Source organism: Lactuca saligna, chromosome 5 (assembly GCF_052625555.1).
Source record: "Lactuca saligna cultivar CGN05327 chromosome 5, ASM5262555v1, whole genome shotgun sequence".
Lineage (NCBI taxonomy): Eukaryota > Viridiplantae > Streptophyta > Magnoliopsida > Asterales > Asteraceae > Lactuca > Lactuca saligna.
Window position 1 is genome coordinate 309,070,031 of NC_136421.1, and position 26,214 is coordinate 309,096,244.

General features: G+C 37.3%; 1 protein-coding gene across 1 annotated transcript; it reads right to left on the reverse strand.

Moving 5' to 3' along the window:
• Nucleotides 1-15,719: 15,719 nt before the first annotated feature.
• Nucleotides 15,720-17,550, reverse strand: LOC145048561 (11S globulin seed storage protein G3-like). The gene is made up of 3 exons (XM_078997094.1): nt 17,140-17,550; nt 16,780-17,054; nt 15,720-16,687 (listed from the first exon to the last, which is right to left on the reverse strand). The coding sequence occupies exons 1-3, from the start codon at nt 17,432-17,434 to the stop codon at nt 15,821-15,823; spliced, it is 1,437 nt and encodes a 478-aa protein (XP_078853220.1). The 5' UTR covers nt 17,435-17,550; the 3' UTR covers nt 15,720-15,820.
• Nucleotides 17,551-26,214: the final 8,664 nt, after the last annotated feature.

Here is a 26,214-nt window from a genome sequence, read left to right on the forward strand (position 1 = left end):
GCTCGTCATGAAACTTCTTCCAAAACCTGGAAGTGAATCGTACATCCCTTTTGGAAATCACTGAAACTGGCACCCCGTGCCGCGCGACTACCTCACTGATATAAATGTTGGCCAACTTTTCGGCCGAAATGCTCTCCTGAACCGGAATAAAATGGGCGCTCTTGGTCAATCGATCAATGATGACCCAAATCGAATCCACTCCCCGCACGGTCTCGGGAAGCTTTGTGATGAAATCCATAGTAATATCCTCCCATTTCCACAATGGGATATCCAACAGTTGGACCTTGGCGTGAGGTCTCTGGTGCTCAGCCTTGACCTTCCTGCAGGTCAGTCACCTCTCCACAAACCAAGCTACATCCCTCTTCATACAGGGCCACCAATAATTAAGATAAAGATCCTTGTATATCTTCATCGCCTCGGGATGGATAGAAAACCTAGATCTGTGCACCTCCTCTAACAATATCTAGCGTACACCTCCATGATATGGAACCCACACCCTATGGTGAAGAGTCAACAATCCCCGACTATCATAATCGAATGAGGAAAGCTGACCCACAGTTGGCTCGCTCTTCAGATGTTCCTCCTTCCTGGCCTCCTATTGGGCCTCCTGAATCTGCTCCAATAGTGGAGTCACAACTATCATCCTCATACAGACATCTCCGATCGACGCTTCCTTGTGGCTAAGCGCGTTGGCCTCGACATTGGCCTTCTTGGGGTGGTAGAGAATCTCACAATCATAATCCTTTACCACATCAAGCCACCAACGTTGCCTCATATTCAGATTTGGCTGGTCCATGAGATACCTCAGGTTCTTATGGTCCGTGTAAATAGTACAACAAACCCTATAGAGGTAATGACATCAAATCTTGAGGGCGGACACAATAGCCCTAGCTCCAACTCATGTGTCGGATAATTCGCCTCGTGAGACTTCAACTGCCTCGAGGCGTAAGCGATAACATGCCCTCTCTGCATCAATACCACGCCCAAACCAGAGATGGACGCATTGCAATATACTGCAAAATCCTCCATGCCCTCTGGCAGGGCTAAGATTGGTGCCTCGTACAATCTCTGTCTCAAAGTCTCAAACGCAGGCTGCTGTTCAAGCCCCCAACGAAAAAACCATGGCTTTCCTCGCAACCTGATCAGGGGCACAACTATCTTGGAGAAATCCTGAATGAATCTCCGATAGTAGCCTGCCAGTCCCAGGAAGCTCCGAATCTCGGATAAAGACCTCGAAACCTCCCATCTTATCACGACCTCCTCCTTGGTCGGGTCAACTGAAATCCCATTCTAGTTGACAAGGTGCCTAAGAAATTGCACCTCGTGCAACCATAACTCACACTTGGAGAACTTAGCATACAAGCTCTCCCTCCCTAAAGTATCTAGAACCTCCCGCAAGTGCTCCTCATGTTGCTCTCGTGTCTTCGAACAAACCAATGAAAACTATCACATACCGAAAAACTATCACAGACCGAAAAACATCAGCATGCACACGCAGTTCATGAGATCCATGAACACGGCAGGAGTGTTGGTGAGCCCAACAGTGAAGAATACTGGGTCCCGTTTAAGTGGGATACGAGTTCTGATTTCTACGAGAAGTCATCAGAGTCAGAGGAAGATGACGTCGATGAAGATGAGGAAGGAGTCTCAGATACAAACATGGAAGATGGGGGAAACGGAGAGAGAAGAAGGTGAAATCTGGATAGAGAACAACAGTGAAGAGGGCACAAAAGTGGAAGAAACAGTCATATTGGAGGATAACGGCACAAGACGTGCGAAAGACACGATGCCGGTGGAAGTCACATCATCAGTGGAACCTGCAACGCCGGGGACGGCACCAACTGATGGGGGTGGCATACTAGAAGCTCAACAGTCGCCTGAAAATTGTGCCAACATGGATACAGTCCCTAGAAAGGAAGTGGAAGTGTCACATGCGAACCCTGAGAAAATAACGGAAAAATGTAACGACAATCAATCTAGACACGGTAATGAAGTTGGAATGGGGTCCACAGTACAACTATACTCACTTGGAATAGGAGACAATACTTCAGGTGGGTCAGTAAAAAAACTTTGGGTCGCTTAATGGACACCCTATGGACTGCTTTGGGTCATTCCCCTCTCCGGGCCTTGTTGGTGTTAGTAATTTGCAAGATTCATCAGCAAGTTTGTCTCATCGGAAAAGGAAAAGAAACATCCACATGGAAGTTGAACCCCATCATAAGCTGGTAGAGTCGATGGTACCTCTTGAAGGTAAAAAGGAAGACGATTCCAACATAACATCTATGGAGGAAGCTAAAACTGTGGCAATCGGTAAAGACCTAGGGTTCCAAATTGATATAGGGGATCCGGTTCTACAAGAAGTTATGGGTAAAAATGGAGAGATGAATATCCCCAAATGAATTGTCTCAGTGTTAATATTCGGCGACGATTACAAAACCGAATGGGTAAGAAGACTCAAAGTTCAGAATGACATATCATTCTTGGGTATACAAGAAACCCAATTGACTGATGTCAATAATATTAACGTAAAGGGCTGTTGGTGTTGGATTAATGTCTAAGTCCATAACTATAATTGGTAAGACTTGACTCGACCCGGCATGGTCCATTTGGGTTGCATGGCATCATGCACTTGGATAGACTATAATGAGAGAAATAAGACACTTATGGTTATTAATATATTATAAGTTCTAGTATATTAATAATAAGAATAATGAGATTATTTAATTAGTATTGATCAAGAATTAATCTAGGATTAATTAAGTGATCAAAAGAAGACTAATTAAATATATGGGTGGATTGTGTAAATCATCCATACTTGTATAGTGGGCTAATGCTCCATGGATAATCAAGTTGGGCTAAAACCCATAGGATGGTCCATGGATGCTCCATGGTGTATTTGAACCCATGGATCCAAGGAAATGGAAAGTCATGACAATTAGGGTTTACCCTAATTGTAACACTATATAAAGATCTTATTCTTGACAAAATCGGCCACTAGTATCATTCTAAAGAGGGCTAGCCGATTTCATGAAGTGTAGAATTCTCTCTAAGTTGTTCCAAGTGTTTATGGTGTTGTGTGAACCATTTGAGGTGTCACACTTGGGGCACTAGGCACTCAAGCTTCATGAAGACAAGCACCAACAAAAGGTATGTTATTCTAACTTGTGTTATTCAAAGTTTTGTATGCTAGAATAGTACAATACCTTGGAAAGTTGATATTTGCATGTATAATAGAGAAAACATAGATCCAAGGTATTTAGGGTTGAATGTACACTTAGGAGTGTTAGAATGCTCAAAACCCAACAGTGGTATCAGAGCCAAGGCTTGTTTTCTTGTTATACTTGCAATAGAAGCTGAAAAATCGAGTTTTGTTGTTGTCTGCCCAGCAGACTCGCCGAGTCCATGAAGGGACTCGACGAGTCCAAGGCAAAAAGCATCCAACTCGCCGAGTTGGTTAGTGCACTCGACGAGTTGGACCCCCAGACAACATAAATTCGACCTTTTTGGCTGGAATTGGACTAGAAACATTACCCTAAGATGTTTTTGAACTTATAAACTTGTTTTTGATGTGGTAATGTTCATGCTAATCCAATTTCAAATCTAATTGTCAATAGATTCATGTTTTGTATTAGTTTAAAGTTTAGACTAATTACATGAAAAAGTTTGATTTGAATTATCTTGTTCTTATGAGTTGCTTAGATTAATAGAAAAGTTGAGTGAAAAAGTTGTTTTCAATCCAAATTAATCTAAGAGTTGATTCTAAAATGTGTTTTTGTAACTTGTCCTCAAGTTATATGAAAAGTCACATTTAAGTTTCATAAAGCTCATAAAAGTTGGCAAAGGTTACAAAATGAAGAGTCTAGTTCTAATTAATTGGAGTTATGACTCCATAATTTGTCCTCAAGTTATGGAGGACCAAGAGTCTCTTCATTAAATAATAAATAAATAAAAAAGTGTAACCTTAATTAATTCCATATGTTATAAAATAAAGAAAAGTTAATTCTTTTATTAGTTTAAAGTCTTCCATAACTTGTCCTCAAGTTATGGAACTTGAAGAGTTTTTGGATTAAAACTACTTTAAACACATAAGTTATGGAATTAATTAGTTTTGAATAGTTTCAAAACTTGCCCTCAAGTTTTGGAATTTGTAAAGTTTTCTCATATGAATACTTTAATTCCAAGTTAGCCCTTAGAATTTTAAAAGTTAAAATTCAACCCTTATACTTTATAATATTATAAGTTAATAATATATATATATATATATATATATATATATATATATATATATATATATATGTATAAAAGTAAAGTCAGTCTTACCGCTAGTACGCCTCATTCACGAAGCCAGTCTATAAGGTGGGTATAAGGTTGTTGCCTATAAAATGGCAACTTAATGGGTGTCCACTCTCACCCACCGCTTGCTTGACTGGTGGAGGGTCGTTAGCCGAACGGGTTTGACAGGACTATAATTCTCCCTTCATTAAAAGTATTAATGATAAATACTAAGTAACTAAACTCTTAATAATACCCAATCTTAGTTACTTAGGAAAATGTGAATAAGGTGTTAATCCATGAAATTACACTTTGCACTTTGTTTAAGTTGGTTAGTGGAGTGTGTGTTGTTAACCGGCACACTAACTTGTATTTAACAAGGTAGGCAAAGGGTAACTTAATGTTTATCATAGTATCGATGGAGCGTGTGTGGTTAACCGGCACATCGATTGAGGGGTAAACACTTAAGGGTACCAAGTAATTTGCATGGTTACTTCACACCTTCTTTTGTGATCCTCGGCATCCCAGTCACAAAACCTGAAGGGCACACTCAAGATTGAAACATGCCATTGAACAGTTCAATGAATCTCAAAGATCTAGGAGTTTCAAAACCAATGAAAACCTAATAATACATTTCGTTTATCTTGGTGGAAATTGGCGAATCGTCATTCACCTACCTTCAAATTGTTTTATAGCTTGGATTACGTCATACCTCTTCTAAGTTATAAAATAGTTTGTTGGGTCCTAGCCTTAATATTTCATATTGGGTGTCATATTAAGGACTTTAAGATCAACTATCTTGAATATCTACCAAAACATGTCTGGTTTAGACATTTATGATCTTTCCAAATCTCTTGAAACAAACTTTCCTAAATGAAGATGATGTTCCAATGGAAATCATACTTCTTTCACCTCCTCCAATTATTCTCCCTACCCCACAAGTTCTTGAAAATTTTAAGGTCACTTGAGCCCTATTGGCAAGTAAAGGTCTTGGTGTGGTCACATCTTGGAGATGTAGTCACATATTGACAAGCTGGGAGAGTTGGGTGTCAAAGTCTTGAGAAAGTTGGTGGTTCAATCACTTTCTAAGTCACATAGTGAGTTCTTTTGGAAAACCTATGAAACATACTATGACAAGACCCTTAATGATCTTATCTATTTGTTAAGATCAACTTCCTCAAAACTTGATGGGCATTGACAATAGTGGCATAGGAAATACATAAAAGCATTCTTTTCCCAATGGAAAGGGATTGACCATAGTCAACTAGGTTGAACAAATGGTAAAGAGAAAAGCTAAGTCTGTGATAGTCCCGTGTACCATTATCAAAGGGTCCATATGTTTATATTGCTAAAGGAAGGGTCATTAGTTGCGAAGCTGCTAAATTTACCTAAGGATGTTAAAGTCAATACGTTTGACTCTACTTCAGGTAAAGTCCACTATCTAACTCTGCTAAGTTTCTATTCTGAGATTCTTATTACATGATGTGACTGGGTCACATGTTGATGTTTTAAGAATCAAAGAAAAGTGAAGGAACTTAAAGAAAGAATATGCTGAATCTAATCGCATAGATGGATTTCTATCGCATAGTTTGAAGATCGGATTCTTGAGCTACTTCTTAGGAGTTATGAGGTATTGCTTAGGAATAGATAACAACAAGTTTTCATATGGATTGTAAGGATAAGTTTTTCCGCATAGTTTTAAAATAAAAGAAAATTTTTTGATTTTATTTATTTTAAAATATCCTTACAATGGCATTTGAGGAAAAAATTGCTGCTTATATGATTCCATTAATAGCAAGAGTGGAAATATGAAATTGATTCCTTCATTTGTGGTAATGTCTAAATTTACCAAATAAGGAAAGATTCTCATCATCCAAAGTCTCAATTGGACCGGGACGTGGAATCATGCAAGTTGTATAGCATGATGAATGAGAACTTTCAAGTATTGGAAAAATTAAGACTAATTACTTGTTCAAATGGATGTGTGAGTCAAGTAATGGACTAAGGGATCGAGTACATAGTCATGTGCACGGATTAAGTCCACCACAAAAGATATAAGGCTATTCGTCATAGTTTACTAAAGCTCAGTAAATATGATTATACTTACAAGCTTAAGTGTAACTCTGAGACATTGGAAAAGGTTTCAATGCATGGCAGAGCGGATAAGAAGAATCAAATTAGGTAGAAGGATAAAAGTTTCTCAAATCTAAAAAGATGGGAGAGTACTTTAGTATCAGTTTTGTGATCATCTTAATGATTAAGAAACCATATCAAAATTAGTTCTCTAAGGAAGTCTTAGTGCATTCTTATGACTAAGAAGAAGGGATCTTGAATTGTTGAAATGGTTAAATCAAGAAGATGAGTCATACTTCATTCCAATACAAGTCTTAGAGTCATACTCCAAGATTGTAATTTGAGTGACATGTCTTTAAGAAGGTTTAAAACACGTGTCAAATGTAAGAGTAAAAGTGTCCTACTCTTGTTCATTTGAAGTTGGTAAGTTGTGATGTTTTGGATAAAACAAAAACCAACTTAGGCCAACTATGTGAAGCGTTTGTCTTGATAAAGAATCCGCACTATCCCTTGAATATTTGACAAGAGAGTCTTATATGTCAAGAGGACAGTGGGAGTCTTAAAGGTCTTGAAAGTCTCAAGAACTAATCAAGAATAATACCTGAGTTCTTCACTAGCACACGACTTAAGGTTTATAGCCTATCGTGTTGACATATTCTGTGCCCATTCCAATCAAAGTTGGCTTTGTATATGAGTTCTTAGAGTTCTCAATTGGTTGCACAACAACTTGGAAGCAATGGTAGGCCCTTGAGCTGCCAGGTGGCAAGAAATTAAGATTGAGTTCAGTCCATATGAGTTTGGATTTGTCATTATCCTTGTCTTGTGACTATGGTTTTGACAATTCACATGGATAAGAACACATACACCATTAAATCTAAGTGTCATAAGGTTTCTCTCCGATTCATGAAAATGATGGTGAGGAAACACTTTCACTTAGTAGATTTTAGTTAGATAGCAATTGTGATATTTGCATTCTCAAAGTCGTTAGTGGAGCGTGTGTGGTTTACCGGCACACTAACCTGGACTTGTGAAAAGTGGCAAAAAGGTCTAACCATTATGATTACGGCATCCCTCTTCATAATTGTTTAGACACACAAGTGTGCTATCTAAGGGAAGGTGTATGATTTTGATAAAGTTCTATCAAAACAATCCAGTATCAGAAATCTGAACTTTGGTAAGAATTTCAGTAAAGTATTGATTTCTAGAAGTCCAGCTGATTTCTGAGTACATGTCAAAGCTAGTGGGAGCATAAGTGTTATGCTAATAATCATCATGTTAGTGGGAGCATGATAATTATGATAAAGATTGCAAGTTAGCAATGTTAATTATAGGAAACAAAAGGTTTCAATTGGGAAAAAGTTGTTTTGCTATAATTAAGGGAGAGGAAATTATACTTCATCTCAAATCTATAAGCTTAGATCGTGAGGTTTTAATCATTTAGTCAAGGATATATATGAATTTCATGTTGGAATGGCTCAACATAAGGAAATTTTGTATATGAGTCCATTATTTGCGTTCTAAAATTCGATTATGATTACGGCATCCCTTTTCATAATCGGAATTATGAGAACTTGGCAAATTGAAATGGAAATGTTATAGCAAAAGACTGGTTTAGTCTTTATGTGAGACATCATGAATCGTTTCCCATATGCTTCGGATATAGGATCGATTACATGTGCTATATTCATCCTTTCTAAAATTTTCCAAATGCCTGGGGCATTAATAAGGGAAAAGGTTTAGAAATGGATATGACTAAAAGGATTAAACAATTGTCGAGGACAATCTAAGGTTTACCAAAGATTGGTTGCTCAAGGACAGTTGGAAGTATAGTGATAATTCTGGAAGGACCATATTGACATAATCTGTAAGGAGGCAACTCTTGTTCAGAAGTGATAGTCAAAATGAATCTGGAAATGTTTCAAAGTTAGAATTTTCAATCTGTTTAAGATTAGGAAACTTAATGCAAGAAGGATGTTTCTAAGGAGCTGATCTCCTTTGGAATACTCTGTAATGATTGTTGCCAAGTCTTTGTGAATTTGTGCATAATCGTTACAAGAGGATCAATGCATATAAGTTTAGAATCTAACAGATTTCACTAAATGACATGAATTTGGAATTCTTGCATTTGCAGTAAGGATTTGGGAGTGTGAAAAGAGAATCATTGAAGTTATGTTCAATTGATCTAGTTCACAAAGTAAAGATCGTAGACAAAAATAGTATGCATACTTGGTGTATGGCATGACTAGTGTTTAGAAAACATAGTGTACATGCTTGGAGCATGGGACAACTATTGTTTTTAAATTCAAGAATAAAGTTGATAGCTGAAACAGTATACAATGAATAATGTGTAATCATATGGTGATAAATAAAATGTGTTTTATTTATGTTCATAGGTTTTGATACCATATTGGATTCAATTATTATTGTGTTTCACTTTGCATGTTTTGACTTCCCGAATAAACTAGGTCATTCTTCCAGAATGACTAAGTTATTCAAACCATCCACAATCGGTCATATGTTGGAAGTAGATATGAATTAAGACTGTCATGGGTTGGCTTGTAGAGGTCTAAGGTGTTGGACAAAGGGCTACAACACTCATGAGTGCTCATATGTTCTGAGTATTGGATTCAACCCGCGTTCATTGGAATCACTTCATGGATTTTATCATGAGTGATCATGAGACGATAATATCTTATATTCTTCAAACCTAGAGATATGAGTTGTTACTATGAGTTGATAGTACATTGATTGCACGAAAACGCATTGGTAACTCGATGTTATAAAACGTGTCTTTGTGTATGATTCAACAAGTAGTAGAACAAGCCATATGAGTCGAAGTTTATCCATTCCTTTTACCTTCGGGATAAAAGTGATATTTGTGGGCCCCTCGATGATTTGATGATGACAAATGGAAGTGCTCGGTCGGGCCAGGACTGATTTGATTTGTTCAATTAGTCATTCGTCATAAATCCGAAATCGGGAAACAACAAATGGATAGAGAGAATGATTATAATCCATGTCTCAGTCCATATGATATATATAATGGAGGAATATATGATCCCTTATCTATTGGACAAGTCATTGACAAAGGTCAGAGTTTATCGACAAGGTCAGAGTTCGACAGAAGCTTTTGAGAGCTACGATTTCCAGTTGGTTCATGAAGTCATACGCAATAGTAGTTTTAGACTTATCCAAGTGGGAGACTGTTGGATTAATGTCTAAGTCCATAACTATAATTGGTAAGACTTGACCCGACCCGGCATGGTCCATTTGGGTTGCATGGCATCATGCACTTGGATAGACTATAATGAGAGAAATAAGACACTTATGGTTATTAATATATTATAAGTTCTAGTATATTAATAATAAGAATAATGAGATTATTTAATTAGTATTGATCAAGAATTAATCTAGGATTAATTAAGTGATCAAAAGAAGACTAATTAAATATATGGGTGGATTGTGTAAATCATCCATACTTGTATAGTGGGCTAATGCTCCATGGATAATCAAGTTGGGCTAAAACCCATAGGATGGTCCATGGATGCTCCATGGTGTATTTGAACCCATGGATCCAAGGAAATGGAAAGTCATGACAATTAGGGTTTACCCTAATTGTAACACTATATAAAGATCTTATTCTTTACAAAATCGGCCACTAGTATCATTCTAGAGAGGGCTAGCCGATTTCATGAAGTGTAGAATTCTCTCTAAGTTATTCCAAGTGTTTATGGTGTTGTGTGAACCATTTGAGGTGTCACACTTGGGGCACTAGGCACTCAAGCTTCATGAAGACAAGCACCAACAAAAGGTATGTTATTCTAACTTGTGTTATTCAAAGTTTTGTATGCTAGAATAGTACAATACCTTGGAAAGTTGATATTTGCATGTATAATAGAGAAAACATAGATCCAAGGTATTTAGGGTTGCATGTACACTTAGGAGTGTTAGAATGCTCAAAACCCAACAGTTGGGACCAAAGTGACTTTGGATACGTAGCGATGAAATCAGAGGGTAGATCTGGCGGATTGCTCAGTATGTGGGATTCACAAAAATATACGGTAGTTGAAATGCTAAAATCAAGACATTTCATCATCACTATAGGAAACTGGAGCGGAATCACAAGATCAACGATTTTTGCTAACATATACGGTCCGCATTCCCCTCGTGAAAAGAAGAAACTATGGGACGATCTGTTAAAAATCAAAGCGGAGAAAATGGGAGTCCGGATAGTCCTTGGCGATTTCAACACCGTACAGAGACAAGATGAGAGGTATAATTCACAATTCTGTAACTCTTCAGCATATTGGTTTAACAGATTCATAGGCGAAGCGCAATTACATGAACTGAGGATGGGTGGTCATCGATATACATACTTTTGTCAAACTGAAATCAAAATGAGTAAATTAGGTAGATTCCTAATATGCCCCATATTATTAAATTATTTTCCCGCGACCACAGTAACTGCTTTGCCTAGGGAGATCTCAGATCACTGCCCTATCATGTTGAGAACCACTACAGAGGCTGATTTTGGAAAAACACCCTTTAGATTCTTCAACTCATGGATGAACCGCGATGGATATGATGAGGTTATTACTAGGGCATGGTCCAGTTTTGTTGGATATGGTGCTCCTGATGCTTATCTTGCTGCAAAATTAAAGAATTTAAAAAATGAGTTGAAGAAATGGAGAGCCACTGACCATCCCAAAGAAGTCATGGAACTAAAGACACTCAAACTAAAGTTGCAGGAAATTGATGAGAAAATTGAAGAACAGGTAATCAAAGATTATGAGATAGAAGAAAGAAGATCAGTCTTCCACAGAATTGTAGAATTGGAAAAGATGAAGATATTTGATTTGAAACAAAAATCAAGAATAAAGTGGGCAGTCGATGGGGATGAAAATTCTTGCTTCTTTCATGGATTTGTCAACAACAGAAAGAGGAAAAATCACATTAATGGTTTGGTGATAAATGGTTCCTAGAACACAAGTGTGGAAGATATAAGGCAGGAGATTTTCAACTTTTACAAGGATAAGTTCAAGGAGAAATGGGTTTCCCGCCCTAAATTCATTAGCCCAAAGTTCAGAAAATTAGACTTGATGAATATCGAGCATCTAGAGGCCCCTTTCACATTAGAAGAAATAAAATGTGAAGTCTGGTCATGTGGACAAGACAAAGCACCTGGCCCAGATGGATTTAATTTCAATTTCATTAAAAGGCACTGGTCGATTGTTAAGGGAGATATATTCGAAGCCGTTCGACACTTTGAGAAATATGGAATAATTAGCAGGCGATGTAATTCTTCCTTTGTTACACTAATACCTAAAGTGAAAGACCCTAGAACACTTGGAGGGTATCGCCGAATTAGTCTCATTGGATGTTTGTACAAAATAATCTCCAAGACTCTCGCCAATAGACTGAAGAAAACAATTGGCCTGAATATCAGGCAGGAGCAGTCGGCTTATGTCAAAGGGAGAAATATTCAAGATGGTCCCATGATTGTCAATGAGTTGTGCTCATGGGCAAAGAAGGCGAAACGAAATTTTTTTCTCTTTAAGGTTGATTTCGACAAGGCATTCGATTATATAAATTAGGAATACTTGGATTCTCTTTTATGGAAAATGGGGTATGGATGCAAATGGAGGATGTGGATATCGGGGTGTTTAAAATCAGCCACAACATCATTACTTGTTAATGGATCACCCACAAAAGAATATGAGATTAGCAAAGGAATCCGCCAAGGAGATCCCCTGTCACCATTTCTTTTCATTATAGCCATGGAGGGGCTAAGCATTGCTATGAAGACAACGTGTGAGAAGGGTATTTTCAAAGGGATAAAAATACCACATGATGACATATCGGTGTCACATCTCTTCTTTGTAGATGATGCACTCTTCCTTGGAGAATGGAATAAAGAAAACATTAAGAACCTAGCCCGGATTCTCAGGTGCTTTCATGCCACATCAGGTCTCAAGGTAAACTTTAATAAGTCACGTGTTTTTGGAATAGGAGCGAATATGCACAAGGTAAATAGATGGGCAACACCGCTTGGTTGTAAACCGGATGTACTACCATTCACTTATCTAGGCGTGCCAGTGGGGGCTAATATGAAGTTAAAAAAGAACTGGGCTCCTATCGTGGAGAAATTTCATAACAAACTTTCCTCATGGAAGGCCAAAAACCTTTCTATGGGTGAACGATTAACCTTGACAAAGGTTGTTCTTGGCAGTCTCCCATCTTTTTTCTTTTCACTCTTCGTAGCTCCAAATAGGGTAATTGATAAATTAGAAAAAATCAGAAGAAAATTCTTGTTAACCTATCTTTGATTGTTAAGTGGTGGTGGAGACTAAGAACAGAAGAAAATACATTATGGGGAAAATTAATAAAAGGAATTCATAATATTAGAAACAGAGCATCAAGTTACATGGCAAGCAGTTCCATCCCAGGGGTATGGAAAAGAATTGTTGGGGCAGGAGATGAACTGAAAAAAATGGGAGTCAATATAGAAGACATTATTGTAAAGAAGGTACACTCAGGCGATAATACTCTATTCTGGTTAGACAATTGGTGTGGTAGCGGGTATCAATTGGAGAAAAAGAAGAAGTGCAAGGTGAGTGATAGAATCCAAATTGAAGGAATGAAGTGGGATTGGAAGGAAAGGCTCTCTAAAGATCAGATGAGGGAATTGAATGTACTAGTCTCAAGACTTGGTACATTTCAACTCACCATGGGGACAGATTCATGGAGGTGTACCTTATCAAATGGCAATAGATACCATGTCCATAAACTAAGAAGATTGATTGACAGCTCCCAAGCACTTACAGATAGGTGCTGATTGACTTGATGCATGATGTCCAAATTAAAGTGAACTGCTTTATTTGGAGAGCAAGTATAGATAGAATTCCCACTAAGTGTGCGTTGCAGAAAAGAGGTATCTTAACAGGATCTTCCAGGTGTGAATATTGTGAGACTGAAGATGAAAATACCTCACATGCCCTAATCAAATGCCCTTTTGCTCAGACTGTATGACAGTGGGTATTTCACTGGTGCAACATATATGCTCCCATGACTGGTGATATTGGAGAAATGCTCACTTTTATAAAGATTGGGGGAATTGTAGCAGAAAGCGAAGTAATCTACTAGCCATCTGTTACGGTACGATGTGGTCAATATGGAGGGCTCGATGCGACCGAATTTTCAAGAAGTTGAGGTGTTCCCCTGCAACGGTCGCAGATAATGTTATATCAATAGTTTTCACATGGATCAAACACAGGAGGAAAAAATGCCATTACCAATGGACACAATGATGTATTAACCCTTTTGATTGTTTGTAAAACTCTTTTTATGTTTCTATTTTGCCCCATCTAACATCTTGCTACTTGGTGGTCTTTTTCTTATAATATATTACCGGTTCCAAAAATATAATTAATATTTATTATATTTAGTTATAATAATATTCTTATATACTTAATATTTCAATTAATGTTTAATATTTTTTAGAAAAAACATCATAAATGGTCCCTGTGTTTTCCCAGATTCTGAAGTTTAGTCTCCGTGGTTTAAAAATCTCATAAATGGTCCTTGTGCTTTCAAAACTTTTGACAGATGGTCCTTATTTCTAACTCCGTTAACTTTTGTCTGTTAAGTGAGGGGCGTTTTCGTCATTTCACACCACAAGGACCATTTATGATCTTTTCAGTTATTTTTTTAAAAAAGAAAAAACTAAATATAATTATTTAATATATAATCTCTCTCTCTCTCTCTCAGAACACATATACAGACATTAAAACCAATACTTTCTCTCTCTCTCTCTCTCTCTCTCTTTCTCTCTCTCTCTCTCTCTCTCTCTCTCTCTCAGCTAGTTGATCTACATCACCACTGAATTCCTACAAATCAAGGAAAGAACCCTTTACAGATTATTACAAGAAATCACAAACTGCAAGAGAAAGTGTCATGCACTGAAGAACTTACATGTAACTTTTTAAGAGTTTGGTTTGAGCTTGTTTTTCTGGACATAAATGGAGTCTTGGGTGTGAGACTAGATTGAGAAGAGAGTTTTTCCATCACAAGCTTTCCAAAGTCAGTAACTCTGGGATCAGGGGCACCAGACATAATGAAGCATATATCAACAATACTTTATGCAGTTATGGTGCCTTCACCAGGGCCATGTTTCCAGCATAGTAAATAAGTGCATACGCACTTCTCAAGTTTATGCTCTTTGCAGCAAACCTATCCAGTGGATAACAGCAAACTATGAACAAAATGGGATCGAAGAATAGAATGCGATTATCTACTTGTTCGAGCAGGTGATTGAAAACTGCGTATTTGCCCTAAATTATAGGTAAGATACTTACACCATCAACAATGGCGTCGAAGTATAGAATTGATCCATCGACTTTATAAGTAGCACACACCGTCATGCCTTCGATCACTGTGGAGCACTCGTTCTCCTCGATCGGCACGGACACCGGTCGAAATCGACGGAGAAATTCTTCCAGTTCATCGTGTTTGGAGAAATTACCCATAGAGAATACCTCATCAGCGTCGCCTGACTTGAAATCCATGAACTTGACGCACAACCGCTTTCCATTTTCGAGAATGACACCGGAGGTGTACCACGCATCGTTGTTCTTCGATCAGTAGTCAAGGTTGTAGCTTACCTTTCCGTTGCCGGAAAGTATTGGTTTTAATGTATGTATATGTGTTCTGTGAGAGAGAGAGAGAGAGAGAGAGAGAGAGAGAGAGAGAGATTTTATATATTAAATAATTATATTTAGTTTTTTCTTTTCTAAAAAGATAACTGAAAAGATCATAAATGGTCCCTGTGGTGTGAAATGACGAAAATGCCCCTCACTTAACGGACAAAAGTTAACGAAATTAGCAATAAAGACCATCTGTCAAAAGTTTTGAAAACACAGGGACCATTTATGAGATTTTTAAACCACGGGGACTAAACTTCAGAATCTGAAAAAACACAGGGACCATTTATGATGTTTTTTCTATTTTTTATAAGTGTTTTTAAAACACATATTAAAAAATATTTTTAGAAAATAGATGTATTTAATATCCCTTAAGAAAAGTCAAACAAAATTAATACACGAAAATAGATGCAATTAGTAATCATCCTAAGTCAAGTGTTTAGATTTATTTTGAATATATATATATATATATATATATATATATATATATATATATATATATATATATATATATATATACTATTAAATTAGCTTTTTTTATGATTTATACTACTAATAATTAATAATCAAATAAAAAAATTGCATTCTCAAAATATGACAACAGATGCAATTTGCAATTTGCCATTAAAATTAAAAGCATGCAAAGATAAGCAAAATTTAAAAGGTTTTAAGGTCTTATTACTCTTGCACTATTATACAACTCTTGTTACATCCTTTATTAATTTTTCAAACCGTAAACTCAGTGCTAGACTTTTACTTAAGCCGAAGCCTTCCTGCTAACTCCTAGAATAAGTGTTGGGGCTAAGCAAAAGCAACTCCTGCTGGCTGAACTTCAGCTTCTGAGCGTCATTTCTTGACAACTGATACGCGTTCGCCACCACATCCACGGGCATGCTCTTGAGCGCCGATACACGACCAGCAAGATTAGCTACCATAGCGTTGTCATTAGTCTTGAAAGAAATCCACCTTGACCCTTGTTCACCGGCTCTCTTGATCGCTGCAAAGTTTTGTGGGATCACCACCACCTGTCCCTCCCTGAGCTCATCATCGAAAACTGACTCCCCGGCGTTGTTCACGATCTGTATCCTCAAGGTTCCGTCGGTGACGTACACAAGATTGTGGGCGTTTAATGTCCAAAATGGCGCCTTAATTGCGTTCGGGTGGAGTTCGCCTCTCTCGGCGCTGAGTTGGAGTTGCCGGAGAACGGGGAATTTGAAGCTGTTGAGGTTTGAAATCCTGCCGGCTTGTGGGTTTACGAAGTCAGCGTGGGTGGGGTTATCGATGTTCTCGCTTAGCTTCAAGCTGCAAATGGTTTCTTCAAAACCGTTGCTCCGTCCACCTTGACGTCCTCCCTGTTGTTCACGTTCTTGCTGTTCTCTGGTCTGCGGTGGCCTGATGATTTGAAGATCTTGTTCGACGTTAACGATGTGACCTCTTTGGTCTCTTTGTCCTTGAAGCTTCTCAGCAGTCTCCCTGTTGACGTTGAATGCTTCTGCTAAGAACTCCACATCGAAACCGTTGAAGATATTGCCAGCATTGCGGTAGGGCTGCTCCTGCTGGGACTGGCCTTGTTGTCTGCGTGGTTGTCTCTGACCTTGTTGTTGTTCGCTTTGACCTTGAGGGTTCCCGGCGAGGAAGAATCTCTGAAACATTTAATTATAAGCTCGAATCTTTTAGTTAGTTCTAAATTTGGTAATTAATAATAGTTTAATGTAATGTAATATTATTCATCTACCCTGTGGTTTTGATCAAGCTGGTTAGCGCTGTTCTGAGTGTCGAAGAAGACTACAGCAACAAGTTCGGTCTCGCCGTCGTTATAAATCCAGTGAGCTGTTCCGGCGGGAATGGCAACAACATCTCCCTGGTTCAAGTTCCGTACTTTCTGGTGGCGATCTTGTAACCCTTGAAACTTCTGGCCTCTGCGTTCACTCTGACCGGAAAACTGTTGTTCCTGAGAAGATTCATAGGTTTCTGGACATCCCGGCAATATAACCCCATGAACACCCCTTCCTGTAGAGATCGGATGAACAAGTCAACAACCCATGAATTCCTATTCTTAAACCAATTCAAAGTCTGGAAAGGAAAAATAAAACACCTTTTTCGATGAAGGACAAGAGAGGGGCGTTGACGTAGGATGGCAAGAGAAGTCCACCAGGTTGAATCCGGTGTCGGAGAAACTCAACGCCGGCACACTGGAACTGCTTCTCATCGGCGTTCCAGAACTCAGTGACTCCAGCTTCGGCTTGGATCCTATCGGACGGCTCAAGAGCGTCGATTCTTCCAATCTGGCACTGGTTTTGCGGCAGCTGCTGCTGTTGTTGTTGGTGGTGGGCGAGGCAGGTGGAGAAGAGTAGGAGGAACGAGAGAAGCAAAGAAGCTTTGGACGCCATAGATGAAGGTGTGGCGAATGGAAGGTGTGTGGCGAACTTAGAGCGAGAGGTAGGTTTTTATGGAGGAAGAAGGTGAAGGAGGGAGTGACATGTAAGAGGGAATGGCATGGAAAGAAGAACACATGGAAGTAAGAGAGTATACATGTGTACAAGAGACTGAATGGAGATCCATCGCAAGAGGTATAAGTGTGTTTGTGTATGGTTTATCGTTATAAAAACTCGAAGGTTGATGAACAATCACTCATAAGTAAGCCAGATACATTTAAATAATATTTCTTATTATTATTTTTTTTAGTTCAAGATTGCTTTTTAAATAAGCTTCGTAATATAACAATTCCTTTAAATAATATTTCACAAGACTATAACCAAATTTTAACTTGCATACAAGATATCAAAATTATGTAATCTAGGATAAAATGATATTGATGAAATTTCGTAATTGTATATCGTTTAAGTTGGGAAAACAATGCATGAGTTGAACCACTTGAACTACTGACAATGATTTGGTTGACATGAATAATTCATGGATTAAACATATTGCGGTTCTATTTGTACAAAGAATATATTTTTACATGAACACATAAATCAAGATATTCGGAACACCTTGAAAGTATCAAGTTGTGCTTGGATTTGAAACCGTTTTATTGGTGCTTGCCAATGCCAGACATTGCAAAGTATATTGGCCTGTGTTGCTCTTTGGTTAAAATGAGTTTTTGATCACATAGGTGTTTTTAAAAAATGGGTATACTTTTAAATTTGGGTAAATTATACCGATCGTCCCTCGTGCAGGTGCCAAAAAGCACATTCAGTCCCTATTTTTAAAAATTAATTCGGACCGTCCCTCGTTTGATTTAACCTTGCACGTTTCATCCCTCAAAGATGAATTTATTGCGTACTGAGTCCTTGCTAAATTTTAAATGACCATAATACCCTTTTGTTTTTATTTTTACATTAATTTAACGTTTATATTATACTTTTCAATTAAAAAAAAATAAATGCCCCTCCCTTTCACTTTCCCCAACCTTTCTGCCATTAACTATTATCGAGTGAAGAAAAACACATACACACATACATAGTCGATGAAAGGGAAAAAAGATCGATGAAAGGGAAAAAAAATGATAATTGTCGGACCATTATCGCCAAGCAATTATCAGTAACCGTAACATATTCACCAACCACCACCATCATCGATTATAGTGACAGATTGTGATGCGACTAAAGAAAAATTAATTTTGGAAAACCTTGAAGGAAAATGGTGGTGATGCTTGTAAGAAGAAACAGAGTTGTCGGAATCTACTATCACTACCACCAGAATCTACAACCACCACCACCGCAATCCTCCACCATCGACGGACCACAACCTTCCTCTTTTGTCTACAATCTGAATACTCCCTCTTTAATCTCCAGTGTGCATTCCAACGTTTCAGATCGACGCCGCCTAGGGTTTCAAACCTTTACCTTCATCTTTTCAGTTCTAAGATCGCCAAATCCGCCACACACACTATCGGACTAGAAGCAACTAATGTACCAAACAGGATCCTACCCACCACTTGCCCCCTTTCGCTTGCAAAAAATACCCACAACCCACCAGCATAGGTAGGCGCCGATGGTGGAAGCATTGTTCCTGAAAACATCAATATCGTAAACCTCCCATGGAGCGTAACCGTGTTGTTCGAAGGATCTGCAGACTAATGCAAGAATGTGAGAACGAAGGGTGTTGGGGCTATACCGGGTTACGATAATTCATGGCTCGATGGTAGTGATTTTATTGATGGTCGATGTCCGATCAATGGAGAGGAAGAGTGGGAGAGAAAGAGGGAGACAAAGCTGGGGAAAGGGAAGGGGAGGGTAAGTTGGGGTGTAGATATATTTTTTTTCATTTTCTTTTTCAATATTAAAATGATAAGTAAATAAAATAAAATTGTAAAAGAAGTTATTAAGGGTAAAATAATCATTTTATGTCATTAGGGACTAAACATGCAAGAAAAACAGAGTCAAGGGACGGTCCGAGTTAATTTTTGAAAATAGGGACTAAACGAGCTTTTGGACACATGTACGAGGGACGAATGGTGTACTTTACCCTTTAAATTTATTTACTATAGAGGGTTATTTAGCAACTTAAAAAAAAAAAAAAAAAAAAAAAAAAAAAAAAAACCAACCTATGTGCCTTAATTTTTTTTTCTTGCCGATCGATTCTTTCCCTGGGTAAAAAAACGAGCTGCACACTTCTAAATTTCCGGCAAGATCGTCATCTCCTGCGACTCCAACGACTACGATCCAATGACGCCAGCGAATCCAACAGCACCACGGCGGCGACTACAATCCATCGTAGGTACGTTTTTTTGGCTTCAATTACAGGTTCGTTTTTTAGTTCAATTTTGAGCTATAACTTCGATTCAAGCTGTAATCTCTAGTTTGGGTTCATTTGTGAGTTCGATTTTTGATTTCTACATTTCTGAGTTCGATTTACAAGTTGTATTTGCTTCGATAACAGTTTGTTTGTTTGATAGACTGATATTGTTTAATTGTTGAATTTTGATTTTTGATTTGTATTTGCTTCAATCAGTTCAATTTCTGGTTCCTATTTGCTTGAATATGCAATATGTGTTGATTGTAACAACTAGAATTCTTGAGATTGAATTTATGTTCTAAATTATCTATTTGATTGTAACAAGTGCTGATTTATCTGTTCTATTTCTGAGTTCTTTTATTATTTTTTTTTATTTCATATATTTGATTGTAAATGGATGCTAATGTCATATTAGACGTTGTGTTCGAATAAGGATTTCCGCTCAATCTCTCAAGCTGTTGCAAACAATGCAATAACAATTGATAATGAAGTTATTGCAAATGATGTGTTAGAAGAAGATGAGATTGAAAAAGATGAGAGAATTAGAGAAGAAGATGATGAAGAATCTTTTGAAAACAAATTTTAAGTTTCTTCTATTTTTACTACTATGGAAGAAACATATATGAGGATACAGAGCAATTTGATTGTGTTACACAAAGTTTGCAAGAATGATTTTACACAAGAATTGGAAAATATTCATGCTTTGAGAGCCGAAATAGTAGATAAATTAGGCAGGGACGGACGAAAGAATACATAGTAGGTGTTGCCGGAATGAATATGTGTTGCCGATACATGAAAAATAGTTTTAAAAAATTGAAAATTTGAAAATTTTTCCACTGCGACTAGAAAAGTTAGAGGTTGGCGGTGCCATACCGGGCACCCCTTAAAATCGTCCTTGAAATTAGGCTAATATTACATAATAATAAACGATTGTTGGTTTTGTAGTTCAAATATTTTACTTATGAATTTTTTGGGTTAAGATGATGTTTGTTGGTTTTTATAAAAAGATTTGTTAGTTATAATAATGTTTGTAAAAAACAATTAACAATATTAAAAGCAAAAACTAACAAGAAAGAACAAAAAAAATTATATTATTGAAAAAAACAGTATGTTACAACCAAGGTAGGATGCTTATGAATATTGTTTTATTTTGTTGGTTTATGTCGTGTGAAAGAAAAAGAAGGGAACATGATACAATTCAAAAAAAAATACAAAATAATCCTATATGGTAAATATGTTTAAAAGTATACCTACTTGGTAAATAAGATTTTCAAAAACACCTATACGGTCAAAAACTCGGTTAAAATTGAGGACGATTTGGAACCACTTAAATATGCAAGATGTGTTGATTGTACCAACTAGAATTCTTGAGATTGAATTTATTTTCTAAATTATCTATTTGATTGCAAGATGTCGTGTGAAAGAAAAAGAAGGGAGCATGACACAATTCAAAAAAAACCATATATGGTAAATATGTTTGAAAGTATACCTATTTGCTAAATAAGATTTCAAAAACACCTATACGGTTAAAAACTCGGTTAAAATTGAGGACGATTAGGATGCTTATGAATATTGCTTTATTTTGTTGCTTTATGTTATGTGAAAGAAAAAAAAGGGAGCATGACACAACTCAAAAAAAAAAAATATATACAAAATAATAGTATATGGTAAATATGTTTAAAAGTATACCTATTTGGTAAATAAGATTTTCAAAAACACCTATACGGTCAAAAACGCGGTTAAAATTGAGGACGATTTGGAACCACTTAAAGTACTAGAATATAAATGGAACAGTATCACCGTTGGTTTTGTGATAAAGTTGTCCAAGACAGGAAAGAGGTATGATACGATATGATTTGATTGAGGTTGAGGAAATAATTGAGTTTCTTAAACTGTTTCAAACAGATCAAGACCGACATTAGGAAGAGGTGTTGGTTTAGATTGGTTCTGGTAAAATGTCATTGGTTGTGAAGAGAACGGATTGAGTGGAAATATTTGCGGATTATTGTAAGAAAGTAGTAGATAGAGGGAAAGTGAATAGATTGATCAAATGATGGTCGATAACATGATGCTGATAGAAGGGTTGAGGATGGAAGGTTTGGTGATTGGGTGTTTAGAGGTGAAAGATTTAGTGATTGAAGTTTTGAAGCTTTCTTTGTTGGTTCTTAAGGTTTTCCTTATTTGAGATGAAGAGATTTTTTTTGGTGCATTGAAAGAGTTTGTGAGAGAGATAATGATATTTTGTATCTATAAATTGTTGAGAGTGTGGTTTGAATTATAATAGTTGAAAGCACTACAAGAATAAGGAGCTATGGCGACAACACCTATCTCGACGATGCAAGTTATCACTACAAGTAGGGTTATGTTGCCTATCATTGGTATATCTTTTGTCAACTTTGACCAAATTTGTTTGACCAGAAGATATGTGCCAACGACATGTTGTCGCCATAGATTCGGTGGGAACAACGAAATTATTCGCGATCTTTTGAAAACTTGTGCCGACGACAAGACGTCGGGATAGGTTACAACAAATCTAATTTTCATTTATTTTTATTCTGTGGTGCAGAAAAGCAAAACGACTTAGTTTTTTTATAAGTTATCCCGACAACTTGTCGTCAACATGTCACATGGCAATCCGCGTGAAATATCTATCCCGACGACGTGTCATCGGTACAACTTTTTCACTTTTAAATTTTTTTATTTGTTTCAGCAAAAGCAGGGACAACGTCCTTTATGTAAACCCTATACCGACGACTTCTCGTCGGCATAGGGGTTTTTGCAGCAAAAGGCAGCACCAATTCTCTGTCGACGAAAATCGCAATTGGGCACTCCTTACCGGTGACGAGCAATAGGTACACATGTGGTCAACATCTATACTACGAATTTTTTGTTTGTTAGTGCTTGTTGAAGCTTTTTACCATGAATTTGGGGTTTTTCTGGTTACAGTCGTTCACCCACGGCTACCGTTCACCATCATCCACCGTTCACCACCTTTGACCTTCCCCAATGCCGACTCCACTCTCCTAGTTTTCTTGATATATAGTAGGAGTAGAGGTAGAGGTGTCGACAGGATTAGAGGCACCGGGAGGAGAGGAAGTATAGGAGAAAGGACCGAGAGGTTGAGCAGAATGACTAGGGTCATTAAAGATATTACGGGTGTCATCTAACTTGAGGAAGTCATAGTCAGGAGAATGTGTTGGAGTCATAGAGCCAAATGGAAAGATTGTTTCATCGAATGTGACATGATGAGAGATGATAATTTGATTTGTATGGAGGTTAAGACAACGAAAACCTTTATGGTTGGTGGGATATCCATGAAAGATGCAAGGAACCGAACAAGGTTGAAGTTTGTGAGTGTTGTTTATGTGAGGATAGAAAAGGCATCCAAAAACGCGAAGGTGGGAGTAGGATGGATGTTTGTTGAAAAGTTTGTGGTATGGTGTGTCATTAATGGCGTGTCATTCTCTAAGGTGGTGGAGGGAAGGATGTTCAAAAGATGTAAGGCCATGTGTAAACCTTTAACCCAATAGGTTGGAGGGAGGTGCGCCCGGAAATGCAAAGTATGTATGATGTTATTTATAGTTCGAAGCATTCTTTCAGATTTCCCATTTTGTTGAGAGGTGTAAGGACAAGAGAAGCGCATATGGATGCCACTGATGTCACATAAGGTATGAAATTGAGAATTATCAAATTCTTTGTCATTGTCACATTGAAAGGTTTGTATGTCAGCATGAAATTGATTTTTGATATAAGCATGAAAATGAATGAATTTAGAAAAAACATCAGATTTTTTACGAAGAGGATACACCCACACAAAATGAAAAAATTGATCAAGAAAAATGAAATGATATTGAATTCCAATATGACTTAATAAATGAGAAGTCCAAACATCCGAATGAATAACCTGAAATGGAAAAGCAGCATCATTATTCGACAGAGAAAAAGATAAACGAACATGTTTACCGAGTTGACAAGCATGACACAAACTAGATGACTTCTTATTATTACATGATATAGACTTATTGGAAAGTACATATTGAAAAACTTGATGGTCAGGATGACCAAGACATTGGTGCCACGTGGATGAGCTGACACCAAGAAGTACATAAGGAGGTGGACTTGTAATGGGATATAAATCACCCTGACTATCACATTGAAGGAGGTGGACTTGATTGGTGAGATAATGCTTCACAGAAAACCAAACTCGTCAAATTCAATACTACATTTGTTATCACGAGTGAATTGACAAACAAAATTAAGGTTTTTAATTATTTAGGGAGTGATAAGAACATTGTTAAGAGCTAAAGTACGAAAGGGGTTAATGCTAATAGAGGAGTTACCCGATTGAGTAACGGGAATACGAGATCCATTGCCAACTAAAACAGAAAAGTTAGAACACTTATTTGTAAAGGACTTGAGAATACCTTGGCCGACGTGAAGGTGAACAGTTGCCCCAGGATCCATATACCAATCAACATTTTCGGGTTCTTGAAGATTCATGGTAGAGAATGCTTGCTGGAGAGCGGTTGGTTGATCAGGAAAAAAAATTCTACCATGTATTGGGTTGATTAAAATGTGGGCTAGCCATAAAAGTTTGTGGAGGATAAGTTGAAGTTGAATTGGGCTAATTAAATTGTTACCATATAAGTTGCTGATTATACGGCCTACTATGCTGAGAGTTAGCCCAATATGTATGGGGAGGAGGTAAAAGCCCAACAACATTGATATTGGGTCGCTGATTGGAAGACGCTCCAGGCCAAGGGTTTCATATCCCCCAGCCGCTATTACTAGCAAGAGTAGCCTGCGATCCAAAATTCCCGCCGACACCACCAGGTCGACGTCTGTCGCCTCCTCTACCAGAACGACCGCTCATGTCGCCGCTTATGGAGTTCCGACCACCGCCCCTGCCATTAAAGGAAAAGCCTCGGTGATTATTTGGAGGCCAATTTTCATGTGTGCGGTTTTCGTGCGTGGTATTTAGGATAGTAAGGGCTGAAGCATGATCTTGATGAATGGCTGGTACTACATGATTTTGTTCCTTAAGCATAGAGCGCTCTAAAAAGTGCTAACATCAACCAATGGTGGTAACCACATGAGCAAACTTTGGAGAGAAGCCATTAATGGCATAGATAACAAGATTATGTTCTGGAACTGCCGCTCTGATGTTAGCAAGAATATCAACAATTAACATTATTTGAGTGCAATATTGAACGATCATTGAGTCACCAATAGTAATTGAACAAAGTTCATCATCATATGGCTTTGGATTCTTTGTTTTCAAGGAAAAGATCTTCAATAGACTTCCAGACTTCGGCTGCTGTAGCATCAGGTTTGAGAATGGTTTGAAGGAGAGGTTGAGTGAGAGTGTCATACATTCATTGTTTGACGATATTATCAACTTCTTCCCACTAAGGTTCATCGACTTTGAGAGATGAACCATCAAGATGAACATAGACGAAATACCCAATGCAATGGGTCTTGAATAATTCTTTCCATGAATCATAATTCATGTGATCAAGATCAAGTAGAAGAGGGACATATGACTTTATGTTTGTGATGCCAAAAATTTTATCAGTGGGTTTGGTTTTGGAAGAGCCTTCTGAGCCAGTCATGATGGAGAAGAGATAGAAGTCGAGAAGATAAGAAAAGAAAGACCGCTGCCCTGAGGATCGACTAGTGTTTTAGAGAGATTACGCTGATACCATGTTAGGCACCATATTTTCCCATGAATGATTATTGTATTCCATCACCAAATATATACATGATATAAGATTTGGGCTATGCAAAACATTGTGGGCTAAATACAATAAGTACAATAAGTAGAAGATTATATTTCTAACAGATGTATGTATGTATGTATGTATGTATGTATGTGTGTGTATATATATATATATATATATATATATATATATATATATATATATATATATATATATATATATATATATATATATATATATATATATATATATATATATATATATATTTGTGTAATCTGGAGTTGCTGTCTGGAGCTGCTCAAACTGAGTACTTTCAGGTACACTTATAGCTTCCACTAATAATAAACAATATTGAAGTCTTGAAAAATGCTACTTTGGTGGATGATTCATCAGTCTTTGTATAGATGTTCATGATAGTTTGATGTGAAGAATAATATCTTTAACTGAAATGAGATGTGTTTTCCTGTTATTCTCATAACTTCTGATAGGTAATATTCCATCTATTTATTCTTTTAGGATAAAATAATTAAAATCATATACAATGTTTCACCACAATTTTGCAGCTATTATTCGTATGCAGCTTCTATGGATTTTGGGTTTCCTGATATTTTCATTTCACGTGAGGTAACTTAATCCCATGTGGATATCTTGTTTCTTTTTTCTAATTATGAAAATTCGAACCATATAAAACATTAAAGAATGTTACTTTT